The 17,676-nt window shown below is 47.2% G+C and overlaps 1 protein-coding gene across 1 annotated transcript in view; it reads right to left on the bottom strand.

Annotated features, from left to right (window-relative positions):
• Positions 1-17,469, bottom strand: part of EMC1 (ER membrane protein complex subunit 1) — a 23,834-nt gene extending 6,365 nt beyond the window's left edge. Inside the window, exons 1-16 of the mRNA XM_023509704.1 lie at positions 17,345-17,469; positions 16,372-16,500; positions 15,000-15,126; positions 14,282-14,431; positions 13,791-13,958; positions 12,667-12,738; positions 12,287-12,346; positions 11,295-11,417; positions 10,430-10,526; positions 10,010-10,129; positions 8,227-8,426; positions 7,916-8,065; positions 6,186-6,347; positions 5,219-5,338; positions 2,734-2,871; positions 280-453 (exon numbers count right to left, since the gene is read on the bottom strand). Of these exons, the coding sequence (XP_023365472.1) occupies positions 280-453; positions 2,734-2,871; positions 5,219-5,338; positions 6,186-6,347; positions 7,916-8,065; positions 8,227-8,426; positions 10,010-10,129; positions 10,430-10,526; positions 11,295-11,417; positions 12,287-12,346; positions 12,667-12,738; positions 13,791-13,958; positions 14,282-14,431; positions 15,000-15,126; positions 16,372-16,500; positions 17,345-17,406 (2,052 nt within the window). The 5' untranslated portion in view covers positions 17,407-17,469. The remainder of the gene's footprint in view (positions 1-279; positions 454-2,733; positions 2,872-5,218; positions 5,339-6,185; positions 6,348-7,915; positions 8,066-8,226; positions 8,427-10,009; positions 10,130-10,429; positions 10,527-11,294; positions 11,418-12,286; positions 12,347-12,666; positions 12,739-13,790; positions 13,959-14,281; positions 14,432-14,999; positions 15,127-16,371; positions 16,501-17,344) is intronic.
• Between the last annotated feature and the right edge of the window lie 207 nt (positions 17,470-17,676).

The following is a 17,676-nucleotide window of genomic DNA, read 5'->3' as shown; positions in this document are numbered from 1 at the left end:
AAAAAAAAAAAAAAATAGCCAGGTGTTATGGCAAGAACCTGTAGTCCCAGCTACTTGGGAGGCTGAGGCAAGAGAATTGCCTGAGCCCAAGAGCTAGGGGTTGCTGTGAGCTGTGACGCCACAGCACTTTACCAGGGGCGACAAAATAGGATTCTGTCTCTTAAAAAAAAAAAAGAAAGAAAGAAAGAAAACACAAAGCAGCAACCAGATTTCGGAAAAGGATTTAAGATGCAGGAAGACCTCTAGAGCTCCCTTGTAACCCTGGTGGTGACTGCTTACCACCACCCAGTTCTCTGAGTGCACGATATGGACAGGGCCCTTGGCCTTCTTCTGCACAGAGGAGTGGACAATGCGCCCCGTGATGCCATCGATGAGGAAGATGCCGATAAAGGTGCGCTCATGGTGCACATCTGTGCTCTCGGTCACCACAGCCAGCAGGTTAGGATTCAGGCTCTGGGGACAGAGAGAGAAAAGCTCCTTCAGAACCATGATGGGACACCGTGTGCTCCACCCCAATGCAAGCTCCATGCCATTAGGCCAACCTGCAGCTTTTCAGCCCTGCAGAGAAACTGGGAATAGAGTTTCTCATCACTGCACTTGTCTGCTGGGAACTGGGTGCCAGGCCAGGTGTCTTGGATTTCATTTAATCTCTTTAAACAAACTTGCAAGGTAGCTATTATTATCCACATTTTGCAGATAAGGAGAAGTCCTAAAGTAGTTGAGCAACTTTTCAAGTCATAGATAGCAAATAGTAACCCACAATAAAATCCAGGTCTGTCCCTCACTGACCAAAGAACACTAACCCAGCATTGTCCTTTCTCTCCACCAAAACTGTTCTCAAGGTCACCAGAGCCCTCCCCATTGCTATGTCCAGTGGATGAGTCTTGGCCTTCACCTTAGCCTACGGATACCACATAACACAAGTGATCACTCCCTTCCAAACACCCACTCCCAGATTTTCCTTCTGCCTTCCTGGCCTCTTCTTCCAGTCTCTCTATATCTCCTCTAGGATGAAACACACTAGGTAGCACTCAGGCGTTGGGCATTTCTTTTATTTTTAAAATGACTGATTGATTGACTGACTGATATGGGGTCTTGCTATATTGCCCAGGCTAGACTTGACCTCCAGGGCTCAAATGATTCTTCCACCTTTCCAAGTAGCTGGGAGTACAGGGGCATACCACTGTGCCCAGCCTTGGCCATTTCCATCTACATTCACCCTCACAGTGATCTCAGCCAAAATCATGGTTTTAACACTATTTATGGGTGCTGGCAATGCTCAAGTTTATATATCCAAGCCAGGCTTTCCTCTGAACTCCAGACTTTACCAACCAACTACCATCTCATTATTTCTTCTTAGGTATCTCATCTTAACATGTCCCAAACTCAACTGTTCTAGCCTGAAACCTGCTCTTCCCTCAGTCCTCCCCAGTCAGGCAATTCCATGCTTTAGTGTCTAAAAACCTAAAGCCTGGAGTTGCCCTTGACTCCTTTCTCTCTAACACACATACCCATTGACGTATCCTATTCACTTGACCTCCAAATGTATCCAGACTCTGAGCCCTCCTTCCCACTGCTGCCAGCCAAGTTTCAGCTGCCATCATCCACTGTGGGTTACAACAGCCAAACTGGTTGTCTGGCTGCTTTCCTCCTTGTCTAGATCAAATGAGCCTGTGGAATCTTAGTCATTCATGTTACTTCTCTGCTCAAAACTTCCTAGTGGCTCCTCACCTGGCTCCAAATGATGACCTATAATCTGGCCCCATCGCCCTCTGAACCAGCAGCCCCAAGGCTCCCTTCTCACCCTCTTCTAATCACCTAGTCCTCTTTGCCTTTTCTTTCTTAAACACAGCAGGCATACCCCAGCTTTTCCACCTGGAAGGGTGTTCCCCCAGATATCCACACAACTCACTTCCCAACTCAAGTGTTCTCTCACTGCACTTTCTCAAGGAGCCCTTCCTTAGCCACCTTATTCTAAATTATATTCCCTTCTCATCCAGGGCTCCTCTCAGACTTAATCTCTATAGAACTGGTCACTTTCTAATATACTATATAATCTACCTATTTATAATAAATCCTCTGATGTTAGTACTACAATATCATCCCCATTCTATTGGTGAAAATCAAGGTTTAGGTAGCATAAGAGATGAACAGCCAGCCAACAGCAGAGCCAAGTGTGAAACTGACAATCCACCTTGAGGCTTCCGCTCTGCTGCACTACCTCATGCTTAGTGAGGGACTTCCCTGTTGAGTTCATGGTCTCTCTGTTCTATTCTCTCACACCTCCTCCAACTCAGTCCCTGCTGTGCCAGAGGGTGTAATGAATGCTCATTACTACCATGGATATACTCTCTCCCATAATAGTTGTGTAGCCCACCATCACCTCTGTCTCCCTCCCTTTACCACTAACTAGAAAAGATGGAGTTTCTGATGGCTCACCTAAGGTTTAATCTCAGAATGAATAATGCTAAATCAGTACTATCACTAATAAAAATAAGAGCTAACACCTACTGGGTATGACCATATGCTAGGCACTGGACTAAGCATGAGTGATCACCACAACAACCCTAGGAGGAGGGTGTATTATGCCCATTTCACAGACAATAAATTAAGGCTCAAAGGGATTAAGTAACTTGCCAAAGGTCATATACACACCAAGTCCTGCAGCCAGACATCAAGGCCCTATGTGCCTGATTCTAAAGCCCTTGCACTATGCCAGCGTGCTGGCTGTACCTTGTAGAGCACACTGCGGTCCCCCATCACACGGCCCTGGGAATGAACGTGCTCGCTGCTGCGTTTCCCCTTCACCGTGACGATCCGCTGTACTTCTGGGGGAATGGTTAGCTCCCAACTCAGTTCAGTGGTAAGATCCTAGGAGAGGAGCAAAAGAGCCTATAACCAGGAAAGCACACTTAGAACTGCAACTGTGAAAAATGGGCATGTCCTGCAGCTCATTACAGGCCTTTATGCTGGAAGAAAGAGAGATTAGAACTAGAAAAATGGCAATAAAGATCTAGTTTATGCGTCAGGTGTGGCAGCTCACACCTATAATCCCAGCACTTTGGGAGGCCAGGTGGGAAGATTGCTTGAGGCCAGGGTTTTAAGACCAGCTGAAGCAGGGTTTTGTAGTAAAACTCTGTTTCTACAAACAATAGAAAAATTAGCCAGGCATGGTGGCACACACCAGAAGTAACCAGTTACTTGGGAGGCTAAGCCAGAAGAATAGCTTGAGCTCAGGAATTTGAGGTTGCAGTGAGCTATGACAATAACACTGCATTCTAACCCAGGCAATAGAGTGAGATCTTATCTAAGGGGAAAAAAAAATCTAGTTTAAAAAGTAGTTTTAGATTTTGATTAAGATACTAATAGCCAGTAAAAAAGGAGAATACTGAATAGGAGCCCATTGTTTGTCTGAGGAGGAAATACTCAAGAAAATGTACCATTCAATACTAAAATCTAAGATCTCTGTACACTGGGGCCAGCACTGAATTACTAAGGGAGAAAGGAAGCTCCAAACATTTCCTGTATAGTTCTTTATGATCATAGGAAAGCAGGAGATCAACATTTGTGCTTAAATAACATTACAGGTCTTTTTTTTTTTTTTATAAGACAGAGTCTCACTTTTCCCTCTCCATAGAGTGCTGTAACATCACAGCTCACAGCAACCTCCAACTCCTGCGCTTAGGCGATTCTCTTGCCTCGGTCTCCCAAGTAGCTGGGACTACAAGAGCCCGCCACAACGTCCGGCTATTTTTTTGTTGCAGTTTGGCTGGGGCCGGGTTTGAACCCATTACCCTCGGTATATGGGGCTGGCGCCCTACCCACTGAGCCATGGGCGCCACCCAGAACCATCTCTTTCAAGGTTCCTTTTTATCAACTTGAAAGGACAAGTTTATTTTCACCCACAAGAGTAAAGGATGTGTCTTCTGGGCAGACTATTGCCAACACTGTTTATACTAAAGATCGGCTATTACCAAATGCCAGGAAAGGGCACTGCGTTTTCAAAACAGCAAAAACTCAAACTTAGATGTCATTGCCCGTGTGCTAGGCATTATATTATGTAATTTCCATGTATTAACTCACTGATTCCTCACAACAACTTTACGAAGTAGGTGCTATTATCAACTTATTTTATAGACAAGAAAATAAAGGGCCAGAGACATAATATGCCTAATGTTATCAAGTTAATAAGTGATAAAACTCAGCTTCAAATCCAGGTAGACAGGCCCAAGCGTTTAACCTCTCAAGAGGCTCATGAGACAGAATGGGAAGCCTCTCTGCTGAGTGCATACCACAAAGGTCTTTTCCACTCCATGCAGTCCTGTTAACAAGGCCAAGGCCAGCCCCTTATAATCAGAGCTAGACTTCAAAGCCAATGAGTATCACTATTTATAAGAGTTGGGCTAAAGGATGTCAGGGTCAAAGCAAACTGATCCCAATTCTAGAAAAAAATTCAAAGCATGCATTCTATCAAGAATCTGTCATTAACATCATTTTTGTATAAAAGTACAACTCATTACTCAAACCCATTCCTACTTTCCAACCCCCCTCCTCCAAGAATAAAAAAAAGTTCCTCCTTTCTACAGTAGAAAAGGAATATGGGCTGGCACAGTGGCTCCAATCATAGCACTCTGGGAGGCCAAAGCAGGTAGATTGCTTGAACTCAGAAGTTCAAGACCCCATCTCTACTAAAAACAGAAAACAACTGACCAGATGTTGTGGTGGGAGCCTATAGTCCCAGCTACTTGGGAGACTGAGACAAGAGGATCACTTGAGCCCAAGAGTTTGAGGTTGCTCTGAGCTACAACACCACGGCACTCTACCTAGGGCCATAGAGACTCTGTCTCAAAAAAAAATAAACTGGGTGGCGCCTGTGGCTCAAAGGGGTACGGTGCCGGCCCCATATGCCAGAGGTGGAGGGTTCAAACCCAGCCCCAGTGAAAAACTGCAAAAAAAAACCCCTAAAACAAAAAACTGTGAATGAAGACTCTATGAGGGCAGAGACTTGGTCCAGTCTGCACTGATCCATCCACAGCACCTAGAACTATGCCTGCAATGTAGTAACTACCTAATAAATATGAAAAAATGACAGACTTTCCATCAGACATCAGGATTATGTTTACAGTAGAATGAGGAGCATAGTTCACTACTCAGCCAAATGACCAGGAAACAACCACCTCCCCCCACAAAGGGTCCGGCCAGGCTGCCCCTTCCTCACCTTTCGAAGCCGATATCCACTCAGTCGTCCCTGCTCTGCATCCACCAGATAGAAGAAGATGGAAGGGGCAAGCTCATGGAGCTGTCGCAAGACATTCCGAGTGGCTGGGAAAGCTGTGACCTAGAAAAGCCCAGAAAGCCCCAGGAAATGGTTTATGGAAAGAAATCTGTAAACCCAGTTTCCCAAGACTCATTACTATTTCCCCATTAAAGACAATCTTAAGAATAAAACACTAAACCTGAAAAAGAATTAAACTAAACTAAACTCAGCTTAGAGCTTACATTAATTCTATTAAAAACCTGCATTTTCTGTCCATTAATCCATGAATAGATTAACAAATTGTGGTATATGTATACCATGGCATACTATTTACATCTTTTATGTTTACCTGGATGGAGCTGGAATATATTCTTCCTAGTAAAATATCTCCAGAAAGGAAAAAAAGTGTCCAGTGTACTCAATACTATTATGAAACCAATATATAAACACTTGCATATGCATACAAATGATAAAACACAAATATAGTCTAGCAAGAGGGAGGTGAGAGGAGGAAGGGGGAGGAGAGGGAGGAGGGCAATTGGTGGGATCTTGTCTAATGTGCATAATGCAAGGGTACATTTCAAAATAACTAAGAGTAAATTATAAATGTCTTGCCACAAAGAATAAGTGAGGCAATAGTTATGTTAATCAGTTTAATTTCAGTATTCCACGTTGCATATCAAATCATCACATTGGACCCCGTAAATGTATATAGTTATGATTTAATAAAAAATTAAATTAAAAAAATAAAAGCCCTGCATTGTTGTTAAGTCCAGAAACAGCAATGTCTCTTAGGGATGGCCTCAGAGCCCAAACACGTGCTGGCTGCAGACAGCACAGGACCTCTGATTTGCAGACTGTGATTTACCACCCCGCCCTGCACCCAGCTCCATTCGGATGTTCTCCATCCCCACTGCAGATGCCCTACCTTGTACTCGTCATCTATCAACAGCAACACCTTGGCATAGTCTTGATCCATGATTGGAAGAAGCAAGGACTGCAAGATGGGGCGCTTCAGCACTGGGGGAGCCACCTGACTCCACTTCCCAAATATGGGATTGAAGACATACAGAGAACTCATTCCCGTTTCCTAAAATAGACAGACTGTCAGGCTCCATCAACATGAAAAGAATGAACAAACTGGCTCAGCGCCTAGGACACCAGCCACATACACAGAGCTGGTGGGTTCAAATCTAGCCTGGGCCTGTCAAACAACAATGACAACTACAACAATAACAACAACAAAAAAAACAGCCAGGAATTGTGGCACATGCCTGTAGTCCCAGCTACTCTGGAGGCTGAGGCAAGAGAATCACCTAAGCCCAGGAGTTTGAGGCTGCTGTGATACCACGGCACTCTATTGGGGGCTCACATAATGAGACTCTGTCTCAAAAAAAAAGAACAAACCTAAGAGCAAATCTGAGGAGCTGGGACTTCAACTGCAAGGGGTTCCCTAGTCTTGGCTCTCTTTGTGGAAAATAAATTCCTGACTGAAGGTAAATGGTCGCCTAGGCAAATAATACTCTTGTGTCAAAAGAAAAAAGATCAACTTGCTCCAAACCTAACCAAAAACTAGACATGCTGAAGAACAAATCCAAAGGTCAAGTACCAATTCAGCAACCCCAGAGTGGCCATTCCAGCAGCATGTCTACCAAGGCCCCTTCCCACCTCTGCAATGAATCCACAAAAACCCATTCTGATGCTGGGAGGCAGGGACACAAATAACAGTGTCCTGCTCTTCCTCATAGAAAGAAGAAAAACCAGCCACTCAGCTGCCAACACATCCTACATTTAGAAAGGAAGAGAGCTGGCTTCCTACGGAGGCAGTGAAGTCGCACTCACTTTACAGTCAATTCCTCACCAGCGCCGGACATTTCCGCCACCCAGTACGAGACTGGAAGAAAAGAGTTCTGGTGGTGCTTGTAGCTCAAGTGGCTAAGGCACCAGCCACATACACCTGGGCTGGCGGGTTCGAATCCAGCCCAGGCCTGCCAAACGACAAGGACAACTACAACCAGAAAATAGCCGGGCATTGTGGGGGTGCCGGTAGTCCCAGCTACTTGGGAGGCGGAGGCAAGAGAATCACTTAAGCCCAGGAGTTTGAGGTTGCTGTGAACTGTGACACCACGCATTCTACCCAGGGCGATAGCTTGAGGCTCTGTCTCAGAAAAAAAAAAAACGAAAAAGAAAGAAAGAGTTCTAACTGCTGAATATTTCTCTTTAACTCTCATAGAATTCCAAAGGGATAAAAGAAATTTCAGTTGCAAAAGAGCAAAAAAGCTCAAAGAAAAAAGACAAACTAGGCCAGGCATGGAGGCTCATGCCTATAATCCCATCACTCTGGGAGGCTGAGGCGGGTGGATTGCCTGAGCTCACTGGTTTGAGACCAGCCTGAGCAACAGAGAGACCCCATCTATAAAAATAGCCAGGTGTTGTGGCAGGTGCCTGTAGTCCCAGCTACTTGGGAGGCTGAGGCAAGAGAATCTCTTGAACCCAAGAGTTTGAGGTTACTGTGAGCTATGACATCATAGCACTCGACTGAGGGTGACAAAATGAAACTCAATCTCAAAAAAAAAAATGAAAAAAGAAAAACTGTCTGGCTCCAAACCTGACCAAGAATTAGACATGCTGGCTCAAGTCAGAGGGGGGCAGCCTCACCTTGTCCTTCACCAGGAGGGTGCACTGTGGGGGGTGAGGGAAGTGAGCGGTAGTTCTCTGGACCATCAGTTTGAAAGAGGAGTCTGGCTTGACATTGGGTAGATACTGTTTCCACAGGATGGTGCCAGAGCTGCTCTCGATGCCAAAAAGCTGCAAGATAAACAAATACTTGGTGCACAACCAGAAAGAAAAACCAAAGAACTGATTCTATCCTTGAAAGTTAGAACCAGTACTACCCCCTACCAAAGGCCTTTGGTTTCCCACCCCCAAACTTCAAAAGCTTCCAGACTTGAGGTGTAAACACTGCTCACCTTGCCCGAGGCTGTTACCATCACCATCATCTTCTGAAGGTTGAATTCATCTCTGGCCAGAGTATCGATGTTGATCTCATTCTTGATCTGACTTCGGGGCTTGCGAGCATCATAAAACATTTTCCAGAGGTGGGAAGTCCAGGCTTGCAGCAGGATGAGCTGAGATGAAAGGCGCTTCAGGAACATCCCCAGGAGGCCGTCTGGTATCAGGAAAAGGGAAAGCACTCTGCATCAGACTAGGGCTCCAGCTTCCTAAAGAGTGTTAAAGTCCACACTCCAGACCACGAGCCCGAGGGCCAATCATGTGTCTGAGGCCCACAGTCTCACACTCAGGTATAGCCATGCAAGAGCTTCCAAAAATTACTTACCTGGCCCTTACGACTTTACCTGCCTAAACCATTAAATAGGAGACTAAGCTGTCAGGGATCAGCCATGCAGGATGCAGCCATGCTGTGAATGTCTCCACCACAGCCCCACATCCAGGATGGTCAGAGGTGCCACGACAAAGCCAGAAGAGGTACAGGTGTGGGGGTTCAGGGGTGCGAGTGAATGTGTATCATTATGGGTACTTCCATTCCCTACTGCTTCACTCCTACCTTGCCAACTGTTTAACTTGCATCCAACAGACCTACTTATAACCAATTCCCAGGGCCTGCGTTCACTCTATCCCTGAGTCTATCAATGAGGCCACTGCCCTTTAAATCGCCTCCAGGAGAGACCACAGATTTGGTGACAGATGCAAGGTAGCAAGATAAAGAGCAAAGTCTCTGGATTAAAATCCCAGCTCCATTACATACTACTATGCAAACCTGGGAATAGTACTTAACCTGGCTTCTGGTTCCTCATCTATAAAATAGTACGTAACCCATAAGGCTGTTGCAATGATCACATCATCACATGATACACACACAGGATTTAGCATGTGTGCTGTACATGGTACATTCACTAAAAAGGAATAGTACCTCTGCTTATCTTACTTTCCACCAACCTCAGCTCAAGGAAGAGAAGTGAAAGGCAAACAGGACACATCACAAGCATGGCAGTCCACACACATGTGGAATGTACCGTAATGATGCAAGTCAGGAAGAACAAAAATTAACTAAAAGTTAGCCATGTGGGCAGGCAATGAGCAACAGGGCAGCAAGAAGCAGGTTTTACCTTGAATCGCTGGATCCAGGCCGCAAAAATAAATAGTAGAGTCAAATTAATCCTCAGCTTAAGAAAATCCAGAATGCCTCCTAGGGTGCCTGGCCCAGACTGATCACCCCCAAAACTCTCTGCTGGTGAGCTGGATGAACGCATGGCAGGAGGGCGGGGAGAACTGATCAGAGAAGAATAAATCAAACTCATCTCAGGGACTGGGATGACTGTGGCTGCCTCAGACGGAGGGTACTGGGCTACTTCACAATGACCGGATCAACCCAACCACGTCTCAGCAGATGTGGGCTGTTGCTTTGGGGATGACGATGAGTGAACAGTGCCTGGCCTGGTGCCCGACAGATTTTCAGTACTCAGGCAGTGGTAGCTGTTACTATACTAAGATGTTTTTCCCTCAGGATCTTTTCCTACAGGGATTCACAGTTTACTCTTGCACACAAAAGAATGGATATATACACCACATGGCCAGAGACACACTAGAAACTGGTCAGAGCTCATTCAGAACATACTGGCAACCTGCTGAGCTCAGGACGCCATGACACAGGGTCCCTCGTGGTCCCACGAACAAGCCTACCCCAGAGCAGCCCCTCCAGCAACTCTGCTTCCCAACCCCTTAGGTTCATACCTGCCTTTTTGCCAAATTCTCCTTCTAGCTCAGCCTGTGCCCCAGTCAGGGGGAGGTCCACCATCTCCAGGCACACCACCTCGGCCAGGGACTCCTCGCGGCTCCACAGCACCGTCTTGCCTGCTACAGAAACAGTTTACGAAAGCTAAGCCTGCCTACCGGATCTTCTGAAGGGACTTCTAGGCGACTCAGGGATCACTGCAGCTTGTCAAAAACAACAGGTTATGGAAGAAAAGTTCTGTCTCCCACCCTAGAATGCTAAGGGAGTATTCAAAAGCAGGCGAAATGTGGCTTGGAAAAAGTGGCTTGGCACACTCCACTTGAACCTTTCCCAGAAGCCTGTCCACAGCCTCCAAAAAACTGCCTGACAGGAGCTCACAGGCAGGCTTGGGAATAAACCGGGGTGAAAGATCTACTTACCCAGCTGCTGCAGGAAAAGCAGCAGATGGTCTTCCGTCTGCACCAAGGCCCGGTAGCCCACTGAGTCATCCTTTTTCAAGAACACCTGGATGTACAGCTATAAGCCAAACAGTCAAGATTACTGAGGGGAGAATCCAAATGCCTCTGAGGGCACCAGATCCCATGATACAAAGCTTGAGGAGTTGGCAGAGGTCCAGGTTATGGAATCACTTGATGTCTAAATAACACAGCTATTATCGGGATGCCAGAGAAGATACATATCCCAAGGAGCCACCACGACACTGATGCTGGTTCTCTCGGGCCTTCCTATGGAGGAACTTGAGTACCTCATGGACCTATGCCATTTATCGGTGCTCTAATCACACCTCACAAAGCGAGCAGGAGGTCAAGATTAGACTTTCCATTTTAGATCTGAAGAAGCCAGTAGCCAAGAAGTTGGGGAGCATGACTGAACACAGAGGCAATACTGGGTAGTGACTAAGCGTGCAGGCTGTGGCGTTAGACAGGCCTGAGTCTGAACCCCAGCAACACCTCTTACTAGCTCTGTGATTCTGGAGAGGGTAATAAATCCTACTAGACCACAGTATCATTTGTAAAACCACAGCAATAATAACTACTCACCAGGCTCTTGAGAGGGTTAAATCAATTAACATGTAAGTGAAAAGCTTAGGAAAGGACCAAGAACAAAGTGACGACTTGGCATAAATGTTAACTGCTTTGACCATGATTTATGAGAAGTCAGCGGCTCAGTAAGAACAAGAGAGAGCCCCAATCCAGAACCCATGGCTATGGTCTGGCCCTGGGGGAATGAAGCCCCATGCTAGGAAACCCAAAAGACAGTCTGAAGACAAAGGCTCTGACTCACCCGCTCAGGCCGAGTTCCACTCTGTTCCAGGCTAAATGTGATCGTGGTGTCCAGGAGCCGCCGACCTGTCTCTACTAAGTAGAGGTTAATGGTGTAGGTCTGATTGAAGCAAGCCAGTGAGTCCTAGGAGTACAGACAGTGTAAGTAAACTACAGGTATTTCTCCAAAGGTCACCCCAAAGGAAGTCCAAGGATTGGAGACAAATACCCTAGAGAAGGAGCCAGTTGAAAAGAAGAAACATTTCCAAGGAAAATAAAGGAGAAAAGAAAGCTAAATCCTAAGGCAGAAATGAGATACCTGGGTTAATAAATGAAACTATAGGGCAGTGCCTGTGGCTCAGTGGGTAGGGCGCCGGGCCCATATACTGAGGGTAGTGGGTTCAAACCCTGTCCCAGCCAAACTGCAACAAAAAAATAGCTGGGCGTTGTGGCGGGCACCTGTACTCCCAGCTACTCAGGAGGCTGAGGCAAGAGAATCACCTAAGCCCAGGAGTTGGAAGTTGCTGTGAGCTATGACTCTACAGCCCTCTACCGAGGGCGACAAAACAAGACTTTGTCTCTAAAAAATAAATAAATAAATAAACCACAGTTTCTATATTTATCTTGGAAAGAAGCCAGTACAATGTAGCAGTGACCCCCCCAAGAGAGGAAAGACTGTGAGCCTGGACAGGAAGCCACCAGCCTCAGTCTCATACTCCTGCCTCAGGGCAACTCACTGATTACCACTCAACTCTACCAGCAGGATCCCCAAAGCAATGCAGAAACTGAGGTCCAGACAAGGAAGTAGTTAGGGACAGATACAGGAATTCTGCCTTCTAATCTCCCAGTGAAAAGGGATCGAGAGAAACATTCAATCTGCAGGAGCCAGGAAGCCCTGTCTGAAGCTGAGAAGTCTGGGAAGTCTGAGGCCTGCACCTAGCCCACACTACTTCCCCACCTCCCCTAGCGGCCTGTGTCTCTAGGCCTGGCACACTGTCCAATGCCATACATTACCTTTGGACTAGACTTCTCCGAAAAGCTCCCCAGTGACCCATCTTCAGAATGGCTAGGTTTCTGCTATGAGAAAGAGAAGGACAAGAGAAAATTCAGCCAAAGAGTCACTTCCCAATCATCAAAGTGAGGCTTTTGTTTCTATGTTTTCTTGGGAGAAGGCAAATCTCATTTCTCACCCTGCCCACAAAGCCTACGCAACCCTTAAGCGTCCCACATGAAAACGAGGCCATCATATTAGGATCTCATTCCTGGGGAGAAAAGGCACGTGCAGAAAGCTCTATAGATGAGGTGAGACCTCATTTCTCACTTCAAGCTGACCATGCAACTGTGCCCAGACTTCTGATTCTCAGTGTTCCAGGAATACTGTTCTCAATACTCACGACTTCATTTCGACAGGTCATGACTGCAGCTACCGTCTTCTCTCCAGTGGTGGCAAAGCTCACTAGGGCAGTCTGGGGGAAAAGCAAGGTGTCAGCTCCTATGTGGGACCTGTAGTAGCCAGCAGCCTTGCTGCTTCCAGGGTTGCTTCTCTGGGAAGGCCCCTGGGCCTTGGAGTTGAAAGTGTTCCCCACTATGGAGCATATTAGCCAGAGCAGTTGAGAGCAAATGAGGCCCCAGATGCAGTGACAGGTGAACACAGAGCTCTCCTCTACCTCCCACACAGGCATAGCCCAGTCCTAAATCCCACGCTGCTCTTAGTGTCTATCTAATTTATATCCCCCACTTTCCTGTGAACTCAAAGGAAGGCACTAGTTTTACTCTAAAGGTCCTTTGTAACACTCAGAAGAAAAAGTACACCATTTCCACTATAAGGTACCCCTCTCAAACCACTTATGAGAAGGTGCCATCAACCCCAGGCTTAAGGGCGGCACCTGTGGCTCAGTGAGTAGGGCGCCGGCCCCATATACTGAGGGTGCCAGGTTCAAACCCAGTCCCAGCCAAACTGCAACAAAAAAAATAGCCAGGCATTGGGGCGGGCACCTGTAGTCCCAGCTCCTCGGAAGGTTGAGGCAAGAGAACTGCCTAAGCCCAAGAACTGGAGGTTGCTGTGAGCTGTGATGCCACTGCACTCTACTGAGGGTGACAAAATGAAAGTCTGTCTCAAAAAAAAAAATCCCGGCTCGGCACCTGTGGCTCAAGTGGCTAAGGCGCCAGCCACATACACCTAAGGTGGCGGGTTCGAATCCCCAGCCCGGGCCCGCCAAACAACAATGATGGCTGCAACCAAAAAATAGCCGGGCGTTGTGGCGGGCGCCTGTGGTCCCAGCTACTTGGGAGGCTGAGGCAGGAGACTCGCTTGAGCCCAGGAGTTGGAGACTGCTGTGAGCAGTGAAGCCATGGCACTCTACCCAGGGGGACAGCTTGAGGCTCTGTTTCAAAAAAAGAAAAAAAAATATCCCATGCTTAAGGGCAAATGTCTCCAGATTCAAAGACACTGCCTTCTAGCATCCGCATCACAGCTAGATCCTCCAGAATCCCAGGAAACCATCCTGCCTATAGTTACCTGGGGGAAGTTTTTAAGCAGACTCAGGACCCCATGATGGTAATGCAGTAGAGCGTAGTGGTTTGGGGACAACTGCAAGAAGAACTGGGCCCGAGAAGGATCCACTGGGTTGGGCTGTGTGGGGAGGATCCGGGGTTGGAATCCACTTCCAAATTCTAAGTCGAGAGACTAGGAGGCAAGAAGGAGGAGAATCAGAGACAGAAGCTGACAAGTCACTGACCCACCCAGGCTCACATCCTCTGCCCCACTTTGCCAGGGGAAGTAACTTGGCCATGGCAGGTGACTCCAGAAGTTCCTGTTCAAGTTCTCCAAAGGGGACAGTGTGCCCCATTTCCCTTTACACCAGTTAAGCCAGAGACCTGAACTTCACCCCCCAGCTGCCATAGCTCAGGAGGAAGCAGTGACACTGGGAGAAAGACCCTTCAGAGGCTGACCTTTCTAAGCCTTGAAGATCATTCCTCAGGCCAGGAGAAGGAGCTGGAGCCTCTCACCTGCAGTGGGATCTGCCTCAACTCCCACTCTGTCTCCAGGGCCAGAGTTTGGAGGGAACGAGAACTTGGGTCAGGACACACCAGGACAGCCTCATCCACCACGCCACAGGCACCAGCAAGACGTTGCAACCATGGAGTCGAAACCCTGACCTGTGAGAAAGACATTGTAAGAGATCGTGAAGGATCTTGACATTTCCCTCTTAGCTCACCAGCAATATCACTGCCAGAATACTGCTAGGTGTCCGTTAGGTGTTCTTCCTCATTGGTTCCATAGGAGTTCTTCCTATCCCCCAAACCCCACACCCCTAGACTCCCAAGAACCCCCAAAACTGAAGGAAAAAAATCAGGATTTTCTTTCTGGTCACTGGAAAAATACACCAGATAATTCTAAATACCTAACACTTAAAAAAACATTTCTCCACTGTATTTGTTATATCTGGTTTCCTACCATTATTTTACAGCATTATCTTGGAAGATACTTATAGGCAGTGACTAGGTCTATATAATTTTAAGTGTAGCCACCCCAGAAAAGTATCACAAGCAAATACAAATGCCTTAAATAAATGCCTGATGAGAAGGCAGCTGGCAAAGGATCAGAATCAGGATCATAAATGGCTTTTGCATTTGCCCATGAAAGGTCCCTGGCCCCCAGTACGAAGCCCTCTATCCACTCCCCTCCCTGTTCACAAGGGTCTTTGACCCTGATGCCCTGCTTTACCTGCTGAACAATCTCTCCATCCTCCACGTTAAACTTGACAATGTTCACGTGGCTGAAGGGAACAACTCCAAGGGCCCACACCACCCCAGAGCCGTAGGAATACACCATCTGGTAGTGGATGCTGTCACTAAGAGAGGGAAGAAAAAGGAGAGGGAAACAGCTGTAGTCCCAGCAGAGGAGTATCCTCAGGGGCCTCCCAAAACCGGACTGCCACTCCTCAGCCAGATGTCACAAACCAGCAATCCCCCCGGTAGGTCTGGTTTCCTTCATACAATTTGGATTTTGTTTGTTTGTTTTAAATTTGAATTGTCAACATTTAGAACTGAGATTATACTTAAAAATCAGATTTCTAGGCCAGATGTGGTGGCTCACACCTGTCATCCTAGGGCAGGAGGATCATTTGAGCTTAGGAGTTCGAGACTAGCCTGAGCAAGAGATCCCTTCTCTATTAAAAACTACCAGGGAGTTGTGGCACATGCCTAAAGTCCCAGATACTCAGGAGGCTGAAGCAGGAGGACTGCTTGAGCCCAGGAGTCTGAGGTTCCTGTGGGCTATGATGATGCCATGGCACTCTACCCAGGATGACAGAGTGAGACTCCATCTCAAAAAAAAAAAAAAAAAAAAGAAAAGAAAAAGTCAGATTTCTATGTATTCTTAAAGTAGCAACACCAGGAGGCCTAAAGGGCACCAATCACAGGACCAGCAAGGAAAAAGAGGGTCCTGGGGCATGCACGGTGGCTCAAGCGTGTAATCCCATCACTCTGGGAGGCCAAGGCGGGTGGACTGCCTGAGCTCACAAGTTTGATACCAGCCTGAGCCAGAGTAAGACCTCGTCTCTAAAAATAGCCAGGTGTTGTGGCAGGTGCCTGTAGTCCCAGCTACTTGGGAGGCTAAGGCAAGAAGAGAACTGCTTGAGCCTAAGAGTTTGAGGTTGCTATGAGCTAGGACGCCACTACATTCTACTAAGGGCAACGAAGGGAGACTCTATCTCAAAAAAAAAAAAAAAGAAAGAAAAGAAACAGAAAAAGAGGGTCCTGTAGAGAGCAGGGCAAAGCAGCTGTCGCCTATGAGAAGGCAGCCTTGGCTCGGCACCTATAGCTCAACCGGCTAAGGCGCCAGCCACGTACACCTAAGGTGGCGGGTTCAAATCCCCAGCCCGACCCGCCAAACAACAATGATGGCTGCAACCAAAAAATGGCCAGGCATTGTGGCGGGCGCCTGTGGTCCCAGCTACTTGGGAGGCTGAGGCAGGAGACTCGCTTGAGCCCAGGAGTTGGAGGTTGCTGTGAGCTGTAATGCCACGGCACTCTACCCAGGGGGACAGCTTGAGGATCTGTCTCAAAAAAAAAAAAAAAAGAGAAGGCAGCCTTACCTTTCTGGGAGATGTTCCACCCACTTGAGATGCCCGCTAGAGAGGTGATGAAGGGCAAGAGTTGTCTTCTTCAGGACTGCGACGTACCTCACTGACTCCTGCAGACCAACTAGCCCAAGTGCCTGGAAACTGAGCACAGGCACAGGCTGAGTGATGCTCACCCCTGCAGAGCCCTGGACTACAGGAGATGGTCTGGAATGCTACCACTGTTGCTGGGTGGGTAAGGAAATAGGCTTTGGGGTCAAACATACCTAGATCCTAATCCTGGCTCTGTCTCTCATTACCCAATTTAAGAGTCTATACTTGTAACCCATTCAGCCATACTGCTTCCCTAAAATTCCCATAATCTCCTAAGGGTTGTTCCCTCCCTCCCCTGGGACTTCACAACAACTGGACCAACCCTCTCCCTCTCCCACACACCCATAAGACAGTGCTTCATTACTGGGCTGCATGCCTGCTTCCCCAGCAGACAGTGACGTCCTTGATGACAGAAACTGTCTCACACTCACATCTGTTGCCCTTGCCTAGGGGCTCACCAAGTATTTACTGAGTTAATTCTATCAGAAGATGTAGACGCCAATGCAAATGGCCCTATCATTTAAACAACCATAGCAAGGATGTAACAGCTTAAACTGTTCTCTGAACATACAACTGAAATACTCAAAGTTTTATATTATATTCTTACATCTAAAACATTTTGAAACTCACAAGGCCTGCTGAGATTAAGAAAAGCATTCAAGTACAAGAACAAACACTGCACCTGGCACAGAGCTGCACCTAATAGGTGCTCAGTAAATGTTGGCTAAGTAAACATATGTTCCATAACCTCAGGCACATTGAGAACTGGGCAATTTATATTCACATTTAGTATCTGTTGGCTTTTCAGGGTCCCTCGGAAAAAAACACAATGTCTAGAATTGCTTTCTGTGTTCTAGCAAACTCAGTCAAGATAAAATCCAATTTCTTCCCCTACCTGCCACTGTCCAAGGTTATCTCCCAGTTCAGGCCCCCAATGTTAGTCTCCCAGGAACGCATGATCCGCCCTCCATTGGATACAGTGATTGCATCTGGAAAAAACAAGACCAGGGTGAAGTCATTTCCCAAACCTGTTCTGTCATCACCTAGGATCTGTGAGAGGTGGCCTCCCTCTGATTTATGGAGGAAATAAATGTTAAACAGGTACCTTCACTGCTAAGAGGACCCCTTCTGGCTCGGCGCCTATGGCTCAACCGGCTAAGGCGCCAGCCACGTACACCTAAGGTGGCGGGTTCGAATCCCCAGCCCGGACCCGCCAAACAACAATGA

The sequence above is a fragment of the Otolemur garnettii genome, unplaced genomic scaffold, assembly GCF_000181295.1.
Source record: "Otolemur garnettii isolate 467f Iridium unplaced genomic scaffold, OtoGar3 scaffold00009, whole genome shotgun sequence".
Taxonomy (NCBI): Eukaryota; Metazoa; Chordata; class Mammalia; order Primates; family Galagidae; genus Otolemur; species Otolemur garnettii.
The sequence above is the reverse complement of the archived record's forward strand: the minus strand, read 5'-3'. Positions and strand labels throughout refer to the sequence as shown.